This window comes from Trichomycterus rosablanca, chromosome 6 (genome assembly GCF_030014385.1).
Source record: "Trichomycterus rosablanca isolate fTriRos1 chromosome 6, fTriRos1.hap1, whole genome shotgun sequence".
Lineage (NCBI taxonomy): Eukaryota > Metazoa > Chordata > Actinopteri > Siluriformes > Trichomycteridae > Trichomycterus > Trichomycterus rosablanca.
This window is the reverse complement of record NC_085993.1, coordinates 32,447,472-32,463,833: the sequence shown is the minus strand read 5'-3', so window position 1 is coordinate 32,463,833 and position 16,362 is coordinate 32,447,472. Positions and strand designations below refer to the sequence as shown.

Below are 16,362 nucleotides of genomic sequence, written 5' to 3'. Positions count from 1 at the left end.
TGTCAGAGAGCTCGAAGCTGAAGCCCTGAAATACACCAGCATGGATGAGACCAGGGACAATGCTGAGAAGCTCCTGCCTGTCAGAGAGCTCGAAGCTGAAGCCCTGAAATACACCAGCCTGGATGAGACCAAAGATGATGCTGAGAAGCTGCTGCCTGTGCAGGATCTTGAACCTGAGGCTGAAGCCCTGAAATACACCAGCCTGGATGAGACCAGGGAGGATGCTGAGTAGCTCCTGCCTGTCAGAGAGCTCGAAGCTGAAGCCCTGAAATACACCAGCCTGGATGAGACAAGGGACGATGCTGAGAAGCTCCTGCCTGTCAGAGAGCTTCGAAGCTGAAGCCCTGAAATACACCAGCCTGGATGAGACCAGGGACGATGCTGAGAAGCTCCTGCCTGTCAGAGAGCTCGAAGCTGAAGCCCTGAAATACACCAGCCTGAATGAGACCAGGGACGATGTTGAGAAGCTCCTGCCTGTCAGAGAGCTCGAAGCTGAAGCCCTAAAATACACCAGCCTGGATAAGACCAGGGATGATGCTGAGAAGCTGCTGCCTGTGGAGGATCTTGAACCTGAGGCTGAAGCCTTGAAAAACACCAGCCTGGATGAGACTAGGGACGATGCTGAGAAGCTCCTGCCTGTCAGAGACCTTGAAGCTGAAGCCCTGAAAAACACCAGCCTGGATGAGACCAGGGACGATGCTGAGAAGCTCCTGCCTGTGGGAGAGCTCGAAGGTGAGGCTGAAGCCCTGAAGGACCTGATGAAGACCATCCTGGTAGAGTCTGAGGAGACCAAGCTTCAGAACAGAAGAGACACTGAAGCTGACCAGGATGAGCCTGAGGAAACCACCGAGGAGCTACAGAACCGAGCTCACAGTAAGAAAAGACTTTCATGAGCACGTAGAGCAAAATGACCCTGACGTCAATAAATATTTCAGCTTCAGTTACAATCGCTAATTCATAAAATCCTGATTGTAGATGATGGAGAGAATTTGTTTGGCAAAGTTGATGATGGTGGCATCACTGGAGAACACGGTCGGAAAAAGAAAACCAGGAGAGGAACCCAGGGACACAGCTGGAAAATAAACTACAAAAAGAACGATAATGAAGGTAAATAAAAGTTAAAAGATCAACATGCGTCCACATACTGGAACCACTGTGGGATCTGAATTATCACTCTGATCAGATCTGATCTTCTTCATTCTGCACTTTTGTTTTAGGATCTAAAATATTAAACGTGATGAACGTTGAAGATGAAGCAGAAGCTGAGGTCGCTGAGATCAAGAACATCCACCCTGATGAGAAGGCCGACCTGCTGACCAACCTCTGGGTGAGGAAAGAAATCAGTGGATACAATAATGATCAGCAGGTCTTAATAATTAATAATCAGTATTAATTCAATGTTTTTATTTCACATCCCAGTTGAAGAATTCATGATGAAAGTGTTGGCTAGCACGGCTGAGACCAAAGCCATTGAGAAGGTGGTGGATGCTCAAGCCAGTGCTCACACTTTAAACCGGCAGGTGGAGAAGAAACCAAAGAGGATGGAGAAGATAACGGAGCTGCTTCTGGGTACGTCATGAAAATGAAACATCGCTTATAAAACAGTAACACCGATGAGACTCTGAATTACTGACATCTTTCCAAATAGAAGCAGGAATCCAGACAGGAGCTGAAGCTGAAGCTCACGTGGAAGCCGACGAGTAGCAGAAGACCGGATGCTCAGAGGCTTCAGAAACGATCGACCTCATACCTCCAGGTAAAAACGCTTCAGAGACTTTTTACAGCACAAAGAAACATCAACATTTAAGGTTTTTTTGACTGAATTATTGATTTATTTTAAAGTAAAAAAAAACAAAATAAAGAAGGATGACGCCAAGAACGCAGTGAAACAGCAGAAGGTGTGTGTAAGTGTGTGTGTGTGTGTCTGCCCTGCGATGGACTGGCGCCCCGGTGGGACTGTGTGCCTTGAGCCCATTGAAAAGCTGGGATAGGCTTCAGCACCCCCCCCTTCCCCCGCGACCCTAATTGGATAAGCGGTTAAGAAAGTGAGTGAGTGAGTGAGTGAGGTGCTCAGTTATCCACTAATCATCCTGATTTTTATCCAGTTGACTGGTGTCCAACACTTTTCTTGGTCAGATGTAAAGTCTTCAGTTACATTCCATTTGTTTAAGGGTAGTTCAGATGCTCTGTTCTTTTTTACCACTGGGTGGCACTGTATACCAACTGAGTCATACATAGTATATTATATCAGGGATTGATCTTGGTGTTTGTCAATGAAATGTGACAGAGGGCTAAACACACATGACTTCTAAGTCATAACATATCAGATAGATTAAGGAGTTATATGTTAAAAATGTGTTAATACAAAGACAATTTAGTTTATTTTAAAACTACAGAATCTCTTTAAGTAGAATAAGCCTACTTCCAGTTATATGATTTTGGTGCACTTTTATAAAAGAAAAGGCTTTGTAATGCATTACATTCTTTTCAAAACCATTTTAGCATTATTTATGTGCAGCATAAACTAAGTGTATGATTTAATTTTACTATTAAAATAGCCAAGCAAGACTGTTATTTTCCAACAAAAAGTAAAACTACCTTTTGTTCATGATGCTTTTTCTGTAGGACTATGACAGACCTATGCTGAACAGAATTTTCTTTACCATTACCTTGTTATTTCCATGATGGCAGCTCAGGTAACCTGCAGATAAGTTAGAAGCCACAGAAAAGTGCTGCTCACTCACAATGACTCGGCCGTCTTTAAGCAGAGGCAGCCAGGCAGAACCCACTGAGAGGGACACAAAGACAAATATTATCAATGTGATGATGATGCCCATCTGACTATAAAAGGTCAAACAAACAGGCCACTCCTGTACCTGGTGTCTCTACCACGTCCCGTTTCTTGGCGCTGTTGTCACAGCTGATGTGGTAAAAGTTGAAGAGCAAGTGATGTTTCTCATGTAGCTGAGTGGGAAGCTCAATCTTAATCTGGCACAAAGAATGATTAAATAGATTTAAATATAATGACAGTCAGTTAAAAAGCACAGTATTATTTAGAGCTGAGCTGTGTCCCATGTTCCTCACTTTACATATTTTTGGCCTTACATGTCATACATCTTCATTATTATAAAGCCAAGTCACTTGAACATGTGACTTGCCATTGGCAACCATCGAATTACCTTTAGTGGGCCGTCTTTTTTTTCTTTTTAAGACTGAAATCTTTTTTTATAATTTTTTATAAAAATCTATTTATATACCATTACAAAGTGCATTGAACAGTGGTCTATTTGCCAGGGTTGGCAAGAAAACTCAAACCCTCGACTCATGCTATTAGGGAAATTGTTTGGATGATCAGACATAATCCAAGAGCCTGAATAAAACAGGTCTAAGATGTGGCCTTGCAAAATAATAATAATAGTAATACATTAAAAAATAAATAATAAAAAATAATAAAATAAAGAAAGAAAGCCCCTCACTCCAAGCTAAACTTACATTACAGCTTATTATGTGCATATTTGACCAAAGATTAAAAATTAACATCTAAATAACAAATATAATATATAAATATATACAAATCACACAATTGCGGAAATCATTAAATGACGTATGGCCATTACAAATGTATGCAAATTATATAAGCTCTTTATTACTTTACTAATTTACTATTTACTAAGTATTTTTAACTAATTGTACTTTATTTAAATTGTCTAAAAACAAGCTAAAACCTTAAGTCATCTGACCACAGCACATGTCTTACCACTGTCTTTCAGTCAATCTGAAATAAGCTCAGGTCTAGACGACTCAGTACATGTACTGTATGTATGATGTATGGCTTTCTCTTCTGATGCAGCAGTAGACTCTGTTATGTGACAACAATCATAGTAGCTTGATGGTTTCAGGTCACGCACATTTAACAGTGGTTTCTGGCCTTTCTTTGCCCTATAAAGACTCCATTTTGTTTCTTTTCACAATGTTATTTATGGTAGATGGTGAAACATTGTAATTATTATATCAATAAGTAACTTCATTACAATCAGATGTTTAGAAATGTTCTTTTTGAGTTCATTAACAATTCTCTCATAAACTCTGGCACAAAACGGCTCTGGCCCATCTTTGCTAAAAGATTTCACTCAAATTCTTCATATTTAAAAAAAAAGATGCTTTGCAGCTTGATGGATCTCACCTCATCATAGAACTCAGGATTTTGTTGGTGATGCAACACTGCTACATAGGCATGTGTGGTAAACAGAGGTCCTCCTGGATGTCCATAGATACACTACATACATACAGAAAACCACAAGTAAATACATATATATTCTACTGATGCACTTTTATTAATGAATGACATTAATTCGTTATTACTTTTTATTAAAAAGTGAATAGTGCAAAGTTAAAGAAGTTAAAGGCAGCTAACTAATTATATATCCTAATTATTTTACCCTAAGTGGCTGTGCATCCTCTTCATCAGAGTCTTTGAACATGACACACACTGCAATGTTCCTCGCCTAGGACACAGAGAGTTATATACAGTCAGATCCAAAATAATCATTTAACATTTATTTAAGATTATAGTTATTCTAAAAACATTATAAAATTAATAAAACATTTGTTAAAATTATCACAATTATGGGAATTGAAGTCATTCAATAATTTCCTTCGGGATAAATAAAGTATCTATCTATCTATCTATCTATCTATCTATCTATCTATCTATCTATCTATCTATCTATCTATCTATCTATCTATCTATCTATCTATCTATTAAATAAAAGTTTAGTGCTTCTTCAAGTGTACTAGCTAAAATCAATCACACAAAGTAATTAAAGTCTGTGTCTTAATTCCAACATTTGCCAGACAGACAGACCTTGAACTACCTATTTCCTGCAGGACGCATTGGCTAAAAAGAAGACAATGAAAGCAGAGAGGGTGTTTAAGATTACTGCAGTTGTATGGTATACTTTATTAAAAACATTTTCAAAACAAATGAGTTCACTTAGTATATTTTCACTTATTATACTGGATTAACATAACAACTGCTCTTTTTTTATTTTACTTTCATTACAATTAATGTGACCAAATGTTTGTCTGGGATAATCACTGTTATGCTACAGATATATTTGATTTATAGTGGTTCACTTTTAAATACAATAACAGAAACATGGTACCTTTGCAAAAGACTTCTGGTTGTCGTATGTAAGGTGTTTAGGGTAGACATAGAGGTGGTTGTTGTAGGTGGTAAAGGGCTGCGAACACTTGGCGATGCAAGGTACAAACTCTTCCACTTCTAACAAAGGCCCTCCTTCATTACTATCATAAGGATGCACAGGGATGTAGGAGGGAGTAACACAATCTGACCAATCAAGAGAGGAAATAAAGTTAATGTGATGAATTTTAATAGGAATAGATGCAGTTTAGTAATTACTGTTTTCTGTGATTATAAGAAAATTATAAAATATAAAGTTTTTTTTAGATATAACTGTAAAAAAAAAAAAAAAATTTAGGACACAGCCAATATCACAATGTCATACTACAAACACCAGATTTTTTTTTTTCAAAATGTAGATGTCACAACAATTGACGAATCAACAAAATCACAGAAGTGCTTTATGAAAAGGAACACTGAAAGTCTGTAAAATGAATAAACAGAATTACAAACACAGCCATTACATTATTTTACAATTCACAGCATGAATAAGCTATTAAAATAAGCATAAGCATTACAATGAGAGCAACATAAAGCTAAACTTAAAGTTTTAAAGTAGTGGCTGCATCAGTAAATAAAAAAGGAACAGTAGTCCCGAAAGAAATAATGACTACTAATGAAAAACAGCACTTCCAAAAGTACCCTAAATTACCCCTAGATTCAAATCGAATGTTCATTCATTCATTTTTTGTCTGTTTTACCACTGCTTCATCCTGGTCAGGGTCACTGTGGGTCTAATTTATTGTACGAAAGGCAGGAAACACCCCAAACAGGTTGCCAGTTCATTAGAAGGAAAACACGCACACACACTCACTAACACTTAGGGCAAAATTTGTACGATTAATGGTGGAGGGTAATGTATTTGGCATTAGACAAGAAATGGATCGGGATTTATCAGCAGACAGTGAGTTTACTCTGTTTTTTTATTATTGTTAATTTAATCACAGAGACATATATATGGGACAGTGGTAGCCTAGTGTGTAGAGCTTTGGGCTATCAACCGGAAGATTGGCAGTTCAAATCCAGGCTCTGCTATGAAGCTACTGTTTGGTCCTTGAGCAAGGCGCTTTGACCCCAGCTCCCAAAACAAGCTGGGATATGCGAAGAAAGAATTTAATTGTACTGTACACCTGTATATGTACAGTATATATGACAAATAAAGTATATCTTCTTCTTCTTCTTCTTTTTATATGTATAGGTGTTTCTAAAAAGGCCATGCCTAAGCAAAGTTGGAAGAATATAATCTATTTTATATAATTGATTTATTACACCTGATATCAATTGTTGTGGCTGAAACATGAATTTCATCATCAGAAGGATACTTTATACTTTTGTCCAGATGGTGTTAGAAAAGTTTCGACATAAGCCAGTTTTTCATCAGTGCTGTTTGCTGATAGATGAGAAGGCCCAGTTAATGCAACTTTATGTGTCCACTGTCTACACCCACAATATATGCTACATTAACATTCAACTAACTAAAGTTGCAGCTAAACACACAAACTGTGCAAGATATTGCCTACTTCGCTTTGTCTGAACTAAAGGGTACGGATGTGATGTGATTCGATGTTGTGAAATTGTGGAAACTATAGATCTATCTAGAAGTGACTTTTAGGTGACTAAAAAGGTTTATTTGGTAATGGATAACAATCATGGCAGAGCAAATAAAACTTTGTGGAAAGTATCAATATCAACTGATATACCATGCCAGCTAATTATTTTACGTTACCAAAGACTACCTTGTAGAAAATGAGCTGTGGTCATGTTTTATCCTAATATTGCAGTGCATTTAAATAATAAACCTCAAAATAACTAAAATTTAAATTTGTTAATAACAATTATAGTACTCACATCACCTACATAAACTGTTTATATAGGTGACCGTTGTGATATATCCTAGCACTAGTCTAGGTATTAAAAAATATCATTAGTATCTTCAAGTCCCTCAATTTCACACTTTTTCTAAGTATTAACTGGTGTAGGGGGTCTATTTGTTTTTAGACCAGTAAATAGCTACCCCTAGAGGGAGCCATCCTATTAGATAGTATAAGTGTCTAAAGGTGAGAAGATGCAGAACCACGATGAAAGAAATTCTTTTTAGAAATGACAGAAAATGCATTACGGTTTTAAGTAAGCCAAGATTGTGGCAAAATATGTGATGCATGAACAACAACTTAGAATCAAATAAAACAGAACGGAGTAATTTAAACATTCATTTTACTGTATTAACTTATTATCGATTTTTCAAAATTTATACCGAATTACTGTTTTGGAACATTCCACAAGTAAAAAAGCAAATAAATAAGGTGATTTAATTCTGATAGTTTACACAATTGTAATGAATTAGGAATTTCATCATCAACTGATTCAAAAAACCTATTGCACACAAAGAGCAATCTGGACAATATACAGTGGGGCCAAAAAGTATTTAGTCAGCCACTGATTGTGCAAGTTCTCCTACTTAGAAAGATGAGAGAGGTCTGTAATTTTCATCATAGGTACACTTCAACTATGAGAGACAAAATGAGAAAAAAAAATCCAGGAAATCACATTGTAGGATTTTTAAAGAATTTATTTGTAAATTATGGTGGAAAATAAGTATTTGGTCAATAACAAAAGTTCAACTCAATACTTTGTAACATAACCTTTGTTGGCAATGACAGAGGTCAAACGTTTCCTGTAAGTCTTCACCAGGTTTGCACACACTGTAGCTGGTATTTTGGCCCATTCCTCCATGCAGATCTCCTCTAGAGCAGTGATGTTTTGGGGCTGTCGCTGGGCAACACGGACTCCACAAATTTTCTATGGGGTTGAGGTCTGGAGACTGGCTAGGCCACTCCAGGACCTTGAAATGCTTTTTACGGAGCCACTCCTTCATTGCCCGAGCGGTGTGTTTGGGATCATTGTCATGCTGGAAGACCCAGCCACGTTCCATCTTCAATGCTCTCACTGATGGAAGGAGGTTTTGGCTTAAAATCTCACGATACATGGCCCCGTTCATTCTTCCCTTAACACGGATCAGTCGTCCTGTCCCCTTTGCAGAAAAACAGCCCCAAAGCATGATGTTTTCACCCCCATGCTTCACAGTAGGTATGGTGTAACTCAGCATTCTTCTTCCTCCAAACACGACGAGTTGAGTTTTTACCAAAAAGTTCCATTTTGGTTTCATCTGACCACATGATATTCTCCCAATCCTCTTCTGGATCATCCATATGCTCTCTGGCAAACTTCAGACGGGCCTGGACATGTACTGGCTTAAGCAGGGGGACACGCCTGGCACTGCAGGATTTTAGTCCCTCTCGGCGTAGTGTGTTACTGATGGTAGCCTTTGTTACTTTGGTCCCGGCTCTCTGCAGGTCATTCATCAGGTCCCTCCGTGTAGTTCTGGGATTTTTGCTCACCGTTCTCATGATCATTTTGACCCCACGGGATGAGATCTTGACCCCAAGGGAGATTATCAATGGTCTTGTATGTCTTCCATTTTCTTACAATTGCTCCCACAGTTGATTTATTCACACCAACCTGCTTGCCTGTTGTAGATTCACTCTTCCCAGCCTGGTGCAGGTCTACAATTTTCTTCCTGGTGTCCTTCGACAGCTCTTTGGTCTTGGCCATGGTTGAGTTTGGAGTCTGACTGTTTGAGGCTGTGGACAGGTGTCTTTTATACAGATAACGAGGTCAAACAGGTGCCATTAATACAGGTAACGAGCGAAGGACAGAAGAGCTTCTTAAAGAAGAAGTTACAGGTCTGTGAGAGCCAGAAATCTTGCTTGTTTGTGGGTGACCAAATACTTATTTTTCACCAGAATTTACAAATAAATTCTTTAAAAATCCTACAATGTGATTTCCTGGATTTTTTTTCTCTCATAGTTGAAGTGTACCTATGATGAAAATTACAGACCTCTCTCATCTTTCTAAGTAGGAGAAGATGCACAATCAGTGGCTGACTAAATACTTTTTGACCCCACTGTAAATGACAGTGACCTTCAATCCCACAGATGCCAATGCATTAAAAACCTATGAGCTTCTGTGACAAATATATCCACATAAGCTCGGGAATTCTTCAAAAACTTAAAGCCAGTAAACACACTTCAGTGCTACATCTACAAATGTGAGGTAAGACTTCAGTACACAAGAGTAGAAGCTATAGGTGAACAACATCCAAAAATGCTGTCGACTCAGTAGGATTCATGCTCAAGGCAGTCTGATGTAAAGTTGAAAATGTACTGTGGTCTGAATGTATTAGAAGTCAACCTTTTAAGTCTCAGCAAACCTTCATATTGGTTACAATTAGGATGGTTGTGTTCCATTTTGGCTCAGAGAACTATCCCAAGCGTGCTGAGAGGGACTTATGCATTTTAGAGCAACACATGCTGCCAAATGCTGCTGGTTTCAGCAAGACAATGCCAAGCCACATTCTGTGTTTCAACAGAAAGACTTTATAGTAAAAGAGTGCAAGTGCCGGCCGGCCTGCTGTCCAGACCTGTTCCAATGAAAACTCAGAGGAAGCATATATTAGAAGTATAACAGCAAAAACCCCAAACTGTAAAGCAGCTGATTTTTTTACAATCAAGAATGGAAGAAATTCAGCCTTTATAAACGACAACAAAAAAAAAACTCCATGACTGATAAAAGCTTATGTAACAGTGATAAACTTTCACAATAGAATGCCTTTATTTGTCATATATACAGTGGGGCCAAAAAGTATTTAGTCAGCCACTGATTGTGCAAGTTCTCCTACTTAGAAAGATGAGAGAGGTCTGTAATTTTCATCATAGGTACACTTCAACTATAAGAGACAAAATGAGAAAAAAAAAATCCAGGAAATCACATTGTAGGATTTTTAAAGAATTTATTTGTAAATTATGGTGGAAAATAAGTATTTGGTCACCCACAAACAAGCAAGATTTCTGGCTCTCATAGACCTGTAACTTCTTCTTTAAGAAGCTCTTCTGTCCTCCACTCGTTACCTGTATTAATGGCACCTGTTTGACCTCGTTATCTGTATAAAAGACACCTGTCCATAGCCTCAAACAGTCAGACTCCAAACTCAACCATGGCCAAGACCAAAGAGCTGTCGAAGGACACCAGGAAGAAAATTGTAGACCTGCACCAGGCTGGGAAGAGTGAATCTACAATAGACAAGCAGGTTGGTGTGAATAAATCAACTGTGGGAGCAATTGTAAGAAAATGGAAGACATACAAGACCATTGATAATCTCCCTCGATCTGGGGCCCCACGCAACCCAAAAGTCTATGGGGTCAAAATGATCATGAGAACGATGAGCAAAAATTAACAGAACTACAGAACTACACGGAGGGACCTGATGAATGACCTGCAGAGAGCTGAGACCAAATTAACAAAGGCTACCATTAGTAACACATTACACCGAGAGGGACTTAAATCCTGCAGTGCCAGGCGTGTCCCCCTGCTTAAGCCAGTACATGTCCAGGCCCGTCTGAAGTTTGCCAGAGAGCATATGGATGATCCAGAAGAGGATTGGGAGAATATCATGTGGTCAGATGAAACCAAAATGGAACTTTTTGGTAAAAACTCAACTCGTCGTGTTTGGAGGAAGAAGAATGCTGAGTTGCATCCCAAGAAGCATGGGGGTGGAAACATCATGCTTTGGGGCTGTTTTTCTGCAAAGGGGACAGGACAACTGATCCGTGTTAAGGGAAGAATGAACGGGGCCATGTATCGTGAGATTTTAAGCCAAAACCTCCTTCCATCAGTGAGAGCATTGAGGATGGAACGTGGCTGGGTCTTCCAGCATGACAATGATCCCAAACACACCGCTCGGGCAATGAAGGAGTGGCTCCGTAAAAAGCATTTCAAGGTCCTGGAGTGGCCTAGCCAGTCTCCAGACCTCAACCCCATAAAAAATTTGTGGAGGGAGTTGAAAGTCCGTGTTGCCCAGCGACAGCCTGCAGAGATCTGCATGGAGGAATGGGCCAAAATACCAGCTACAGTGTGTGCAAACCTGGTGAAGACTTACAGGAAACGTTTGACCTCTGTCATTGCCAACAAAGTTTATGTTACAAAGTATTGAGCTGAACTTTTGTTATTGACCAAATACTTATTTTCCACCATAATTTACAAATAAATTCTTTAAAGATCCTACAATGTGATTTTCTGGATTTTTTTTCTCATTTTGTCTCTCATAGTTGAAGTGTATCTATGATGAAAATTACAGACCTCTCTCATCTTTCTAAGTAGGAGAACTTGCACAATCAGTGGCTGACTAAATACTTTTTGGCCCCACTGTACATATACGGGTTTTTGCATATCCCAGCTTGTTTAAAAGCTGGGGTCAAAGCGTGAGATCAGCCATTGAGTGCCGCCCCTGGAGCAGAGAGGGTTAAGGGCCTTGCTCAAAGTGCTCAAAGGCCCAACAGTGGCTGAATGACGGAGCTGGGATTCAAACTTTCAACCTTTCGATTCATAGCCCAAAGCTCTACCCACTAGGCTAAAACTGTCTGAGAATTTAGAAAATTAGAATTAGTGTCTCAGCGTCTTAGCGTTTCGAAAAACAAAGTTAATAAGTAATACATTAAATATTTTGTATTTGTACTGTTTCAAATAAATACAGGTAAAATGATTTGTATGTTTTACTTAAGTCCCAGCTTTTTAAGTTTGGGTTTGTATTACTTCCTAAATATCACTCAGAAACGGTTAAGGATAAGAATGAATTAGGTAAAAATCTTACTGGTCACATCTGGAGCCACGTTGTCAATGGTCACATCCAGGTTACCAAGAATGACAGGAAGCTTGGCCATCTTCTCAGGTCTGTAAAGAAATCCAGACGTTGTTTAAAGAAACATTACTGGTCATAGGTGTTCCGAGTAAAGCAGTCATAACACAAACCCAGCTGCAAAAACACAGATAGGATCAACTGTTCTCAAAATGTTCTTATTTCTGTTCTTATTTTACCTTTCAGTGTTAATATTCCAGGCTAATTACATGAGATTGTTGAATTAAACAATGATTGTGTAAATGAAACTAAATGACAGGTGATAACTAACTTCCTGAAGTCAGCCAGCAGTTTGAACAGGTCTTCATCCGACAGTTTGCTGCTGTCCTGTCTATAGAGGGTGGAGAAGCGAGCACTTTTGTCCAGAGTCCCTGAAGCGTCTTTAAACACAGGCCTATGCCAACACAGAGGAATATAAACATTTGCATACTTACTCAGTCTGTTAAACCTACAGGTCCTGAAATCAATATAACCAACACTTTTTACTATTTGGAATTTATGGTGCCACAACAAGGTCAACCGCCTTTATCTTTGGAAGTCACACATAATTATTTTAGATGTATAACAAAATTATATATCTGATGCACTTCCATACCATCACAGACTTTTTCACCTTGTGATCGTGACCCCACTGCTATTAGGCAAAACCAGTGTTCGCTGGCCACTAGGCTGATGTTACAGTGCGTGGTCATAGGGGTTAAGGGAAGGAACAAGGAAAAAAAACCCAGGATGATGAGATAAAGTGCCAAAGTGCAATTATCCATTTATTCCATCCAATACGTGCTCCAACAAGGTGAAAAACTATTTACAACTATTTACAAAACTGTACAATATATTACATGGCTCATAGCAGCCTTCACAGTTCAAAAATACACTATATTGCCAAAAGTATTTGCTCGTCTGCCTTCACACGCATATGAACTTGAGTGACATCCCATTCTTAATCCATAGGGTTTAATATGATGTGGGGCCCACTCTTTGCAGCCATAACAGCTTCAACTCTTCTAGCAAGGCTTTCCACAAGGTTTAGGAGTGTGTTTATGGCAATTTTTGACCATTCTTCCAGAAGCACATATGTGAGGTCAGACACTGATGTTGGACGACAAGGCCTGGCTCACAGTCTTCACTATAATTCATCCCAAAGGTGTTCTATCGGTTTGAGGTCAGGACTCATGTAAAAAAGCCAACTTTCAAACAGTTCTCTAAACTAAAATAAGAATGTAATTTGAACTAAAATAAATTAGTAGGTAGAGTTCACATGTCATATTAAGTAATTGCAACAAATTCCGCTTGAACTTATTACAAACTAATTTCTCTTTGTTGATGTAACTTACAATTGTACATTTCTGATCCATAATACTAACTAATTTAGTTAACACATGCGCACTTCAGGTCAGTGGCATTTGCTACAGGGTTTCCCTGTCTCGGTGGGGGGTTAAGCATGTTTCTGAGAGATCGCTAGCATAGAGTAAAGAAAGTCATTTACATCGGATAAAAGTCTGTGAATATGAAGCTATTGTTATTGTAGAAATATTAGCTGGAGAAATATGTGAAAATAAATGTAAAACAATGTTTGGAAGCCCAGAACAGATGGGGAAAGAGTAAAGCTGGTCTTTTTCTGGCAATATGTTAGCGTGCTAGCTAGCTAATTTTTAGTAGTAGGTTGTTTAGTAAGTTATTTAGTAAGCTATTTTGATGTTAAATTGCATATTGTTGTTTGCATATTGTATTTTACCCCATTCTGTTTAATAAAGGTTTTTAATAATGCTCACCTTGTTTCATAAAGATTGTTCTTTACAACTTTGGCTTAAAATGTTAAGTTAACAATCTGGACTAATTTTTTGAAGTTGTAATAGCTTTTGTTCTCCCAACTAACATTGCTTTGTTCTGTAATTGATTCTATGGACAAAAGTTTACATATTTTTTTTAAGTTGGCTGCATTTTTTTTTTTTTTACAGTGTGGTTGGCATGTGTTAAACTCAAAAAATATTGGTATTCCTAATTTAAGAAGCAGCAGCTAAAAAAATCATCCATAAAAAGTTGGAAAAGTTGAAAAAATAGGAAAAGCAAATAAATAATTTTATAAACATTATTTTCTTGTTTAGACCATTAAAGGGTTAAAGACGTGCATTTTCCTCAATGAATTAATTAATCTTTCCTCTGCCAGTGTAATTCAGAAGCTATCTAAATAAATATTTGTCGGCAGGTTAGTTTTTGTAGATGATGGACACGTCATGTCTGCACTGAATTAATTCCAAACAAATTTAGTGAAATGTTATATTTGTGGTTCGAAAATGGTAGCTAGATATCCGAACAATGTTAATGCTAATAATAATAATTTAAAAAAACTATGTTGATGCGGCTTTACTTTGTTAATCATTTGAACTTACATCAGTGTGTTGGACGGGGAGGTTCTGAAATGCCGATATTTTCGTTTCTTTGGGTGAACGGCGCGCTTCACTCCGATCACTCTAATTTACAAGTGCAGATTAGCCAAACCTGCGTGCAGTCTGTCACACATTTACATCATTTAGCTAAAACTAATGTTGTCGTTTTATTTTGTAGTAACGAGTAACGAATTTACATACAGCAAATGTATCGGAGTAAAAGTACACAATTTCTTTAGAAAATGTATCGGAGTAAAAGTTAACAAAACTTTTTATACTCCAGTAAAGTACAAATACTCCAAAAAACTACTTAAGTACTGTATTATTACTTCGTTACTATACACTACTGGTGCATCATCTATCAGTCACTTTTGTTTTAGGGGTGTGTGTGTATAGTCTGTTAAGGGGGAAGGGGATGATGGCTTGATCAGGGTCGGCTTTTACATTTACATTTTCAGCATTTAGCAGACGCTTTTATCCTAAGCGACTTACACAATGAGCTGAACACGATGAGCAATTGAGGGTTAAGGGCCTTGCTCAGGGACCCAACCAGGGGTGTAACTACTGAGGGGCAGGTGCACTGGGGCCCATGGTGGGAGGGGGCCCTCCACGACATGAACTTAAGCCCCCACCACAGTAAAGGAGAAAAATAGTGCTCATTGTTTTATACATCAGTTAAGGAAAACATACCTCTCTGTATTTGAAATGTGCAATCCATGTGTTTCTTTCAACTTTCAATACATTAAATAAAACTATCCTGTAAACATATATGGTTTAAAAGCAAAAAATGTTGGTTTCCCCACCTGGCAGCCCAAGCAAAAGGCATCCTGTACTGGCCCAGTCGACTGCATGCCATCTTAGCATTTTTCAGAACCTTCTGTGCTACCTGTATAACAAATGTACATATTATTGTCAAAGAAATTTAAACCCTAACAACACAAGATCACAATACTCAAGCCAAAATTTCTCCTTACTGTTATTATTATTATATCACTTTTTATGTGTCTGTGATGCTGTCAGTACCTTAGTTGAGTCAGAGTTTTTCATGTAAGGTTCAGCACAATGTGCAATGCCCCCTTGCAGCACTTTGTCTATCCGTGCCACCAGGAAAATATCCGGATGTGGACACGTCACTGAAAAAACACCCTAAAAACACAACACATACATGTACACAAACACACACATTTTGAGCCGATATTATTGGACTGAGAAGAGCTGGGCTAGAGTGTTTGTGTGGTCACCTGTGTGGGGTACTCCAGTGCCCCCTCTAACAGTCCGTTGAGCTGTGTGGGAGTGTGTGGAGTGTTGAGATTTTCTCCATGACCGTTGATCACAGAGCAGTGTGGTGCAATCAAGGAACGCACCACTGGGTGATTTAGATCCACATGGAAATCAGCTGAGATCTTTCTACTGTTCTGCACATCAAACAGCGACAGTGCCACAAAGAATGGTTCCACCTGCAACGACAAAGCCTAAAGATTTACTTACTGTATGTATCTGCATGACTAAATCTAAAAATCAGTGCACTTCTTCAAAACTGCAGAGGCTTAACTAGATGACAACTTAAACATACTAAATAAATAGCATATTTAAAAATATGTGTACATGTGAACCCAGGTATTGTTGTCTTCACCAAAAATCAGGTGCTTTAACTAAAAATCAGGTGCTGTTGTACCAAAAATGTTTGTGTGACTGTTTCTTTTTAATTTATTAATTTGCTTAATTAAATTAAAACTAATTAATCACTAAGGAAAATATATAATTAAAATTTAATATTTTATATTTAGAAAGGTAACAGGACATTGTCAGTGTACTGGGCCATTACCTGAGGCTTAAAAGAAATCGAATGCAAAAAAAAGACAAACTAAAGTCATAATAACAACATATTTTATTGTGGAACAAGTAAATTTACTTTAAAAAAAAACTTTTTTAAAAATGTAAATAAATTAAATTAAAATTTAAATAAAAGACTGCATTGAAGATACCAAGTACAGTCCTTAAGAATAGAAAATAGAAAAAAG

General features: G+C 38.1%; 1 protein-coding gene across 1 annotated transcript in view; it reads right to left on the bottom strand.

The window, feature by feature from the left end:
* Positions 1–16,362, bottom strand: part of dock9b (dedicator of cytokinesis 9b) — a 134,765-nt gene that overhangs the window by 57,912 nt on the left and 60,491 nt on the right. Inside the window, exons 12-21 of the mRNA XM_062997678.1 lie at positions 15,583–15,798; positions 15,365–15,487; positions 15,145–15,227; positions 12,226–12,348; positions 11,910–11,989; positions 5,166–5,350; positions 4,440–4,505; positions 4,184–4,276; positions 2,877–2,988; positions 2,670–2,788 (exon numbers count right to left, since the gene is read on the bottom strand). Coding sequence (XP_062853748.1) covers positions 2,670–2,788; positions 2,877–2,988; positions 4,184–4,276; positions 4,440–4,505; positions 5,166–5,350; positions 11,910–11,989; positions 12,226–12,348; positions 15,145–15,227; positions 15,365–15,487; positions 15,583–15,798 — 1,200 coding nt within the window. The remainder of the gene's footprint in view (positions 1–2,669; positions 2,789–2,876; positions 2,989–4,183; positions 4,277–4,439; positions 4,506–5,165; positions 5,351–11,909; positions 11,990–12,225; positions 12,349–15,144; positions 15,228–15,364; positions 15,488–15,582; positions 15,799–16,362) is intronic.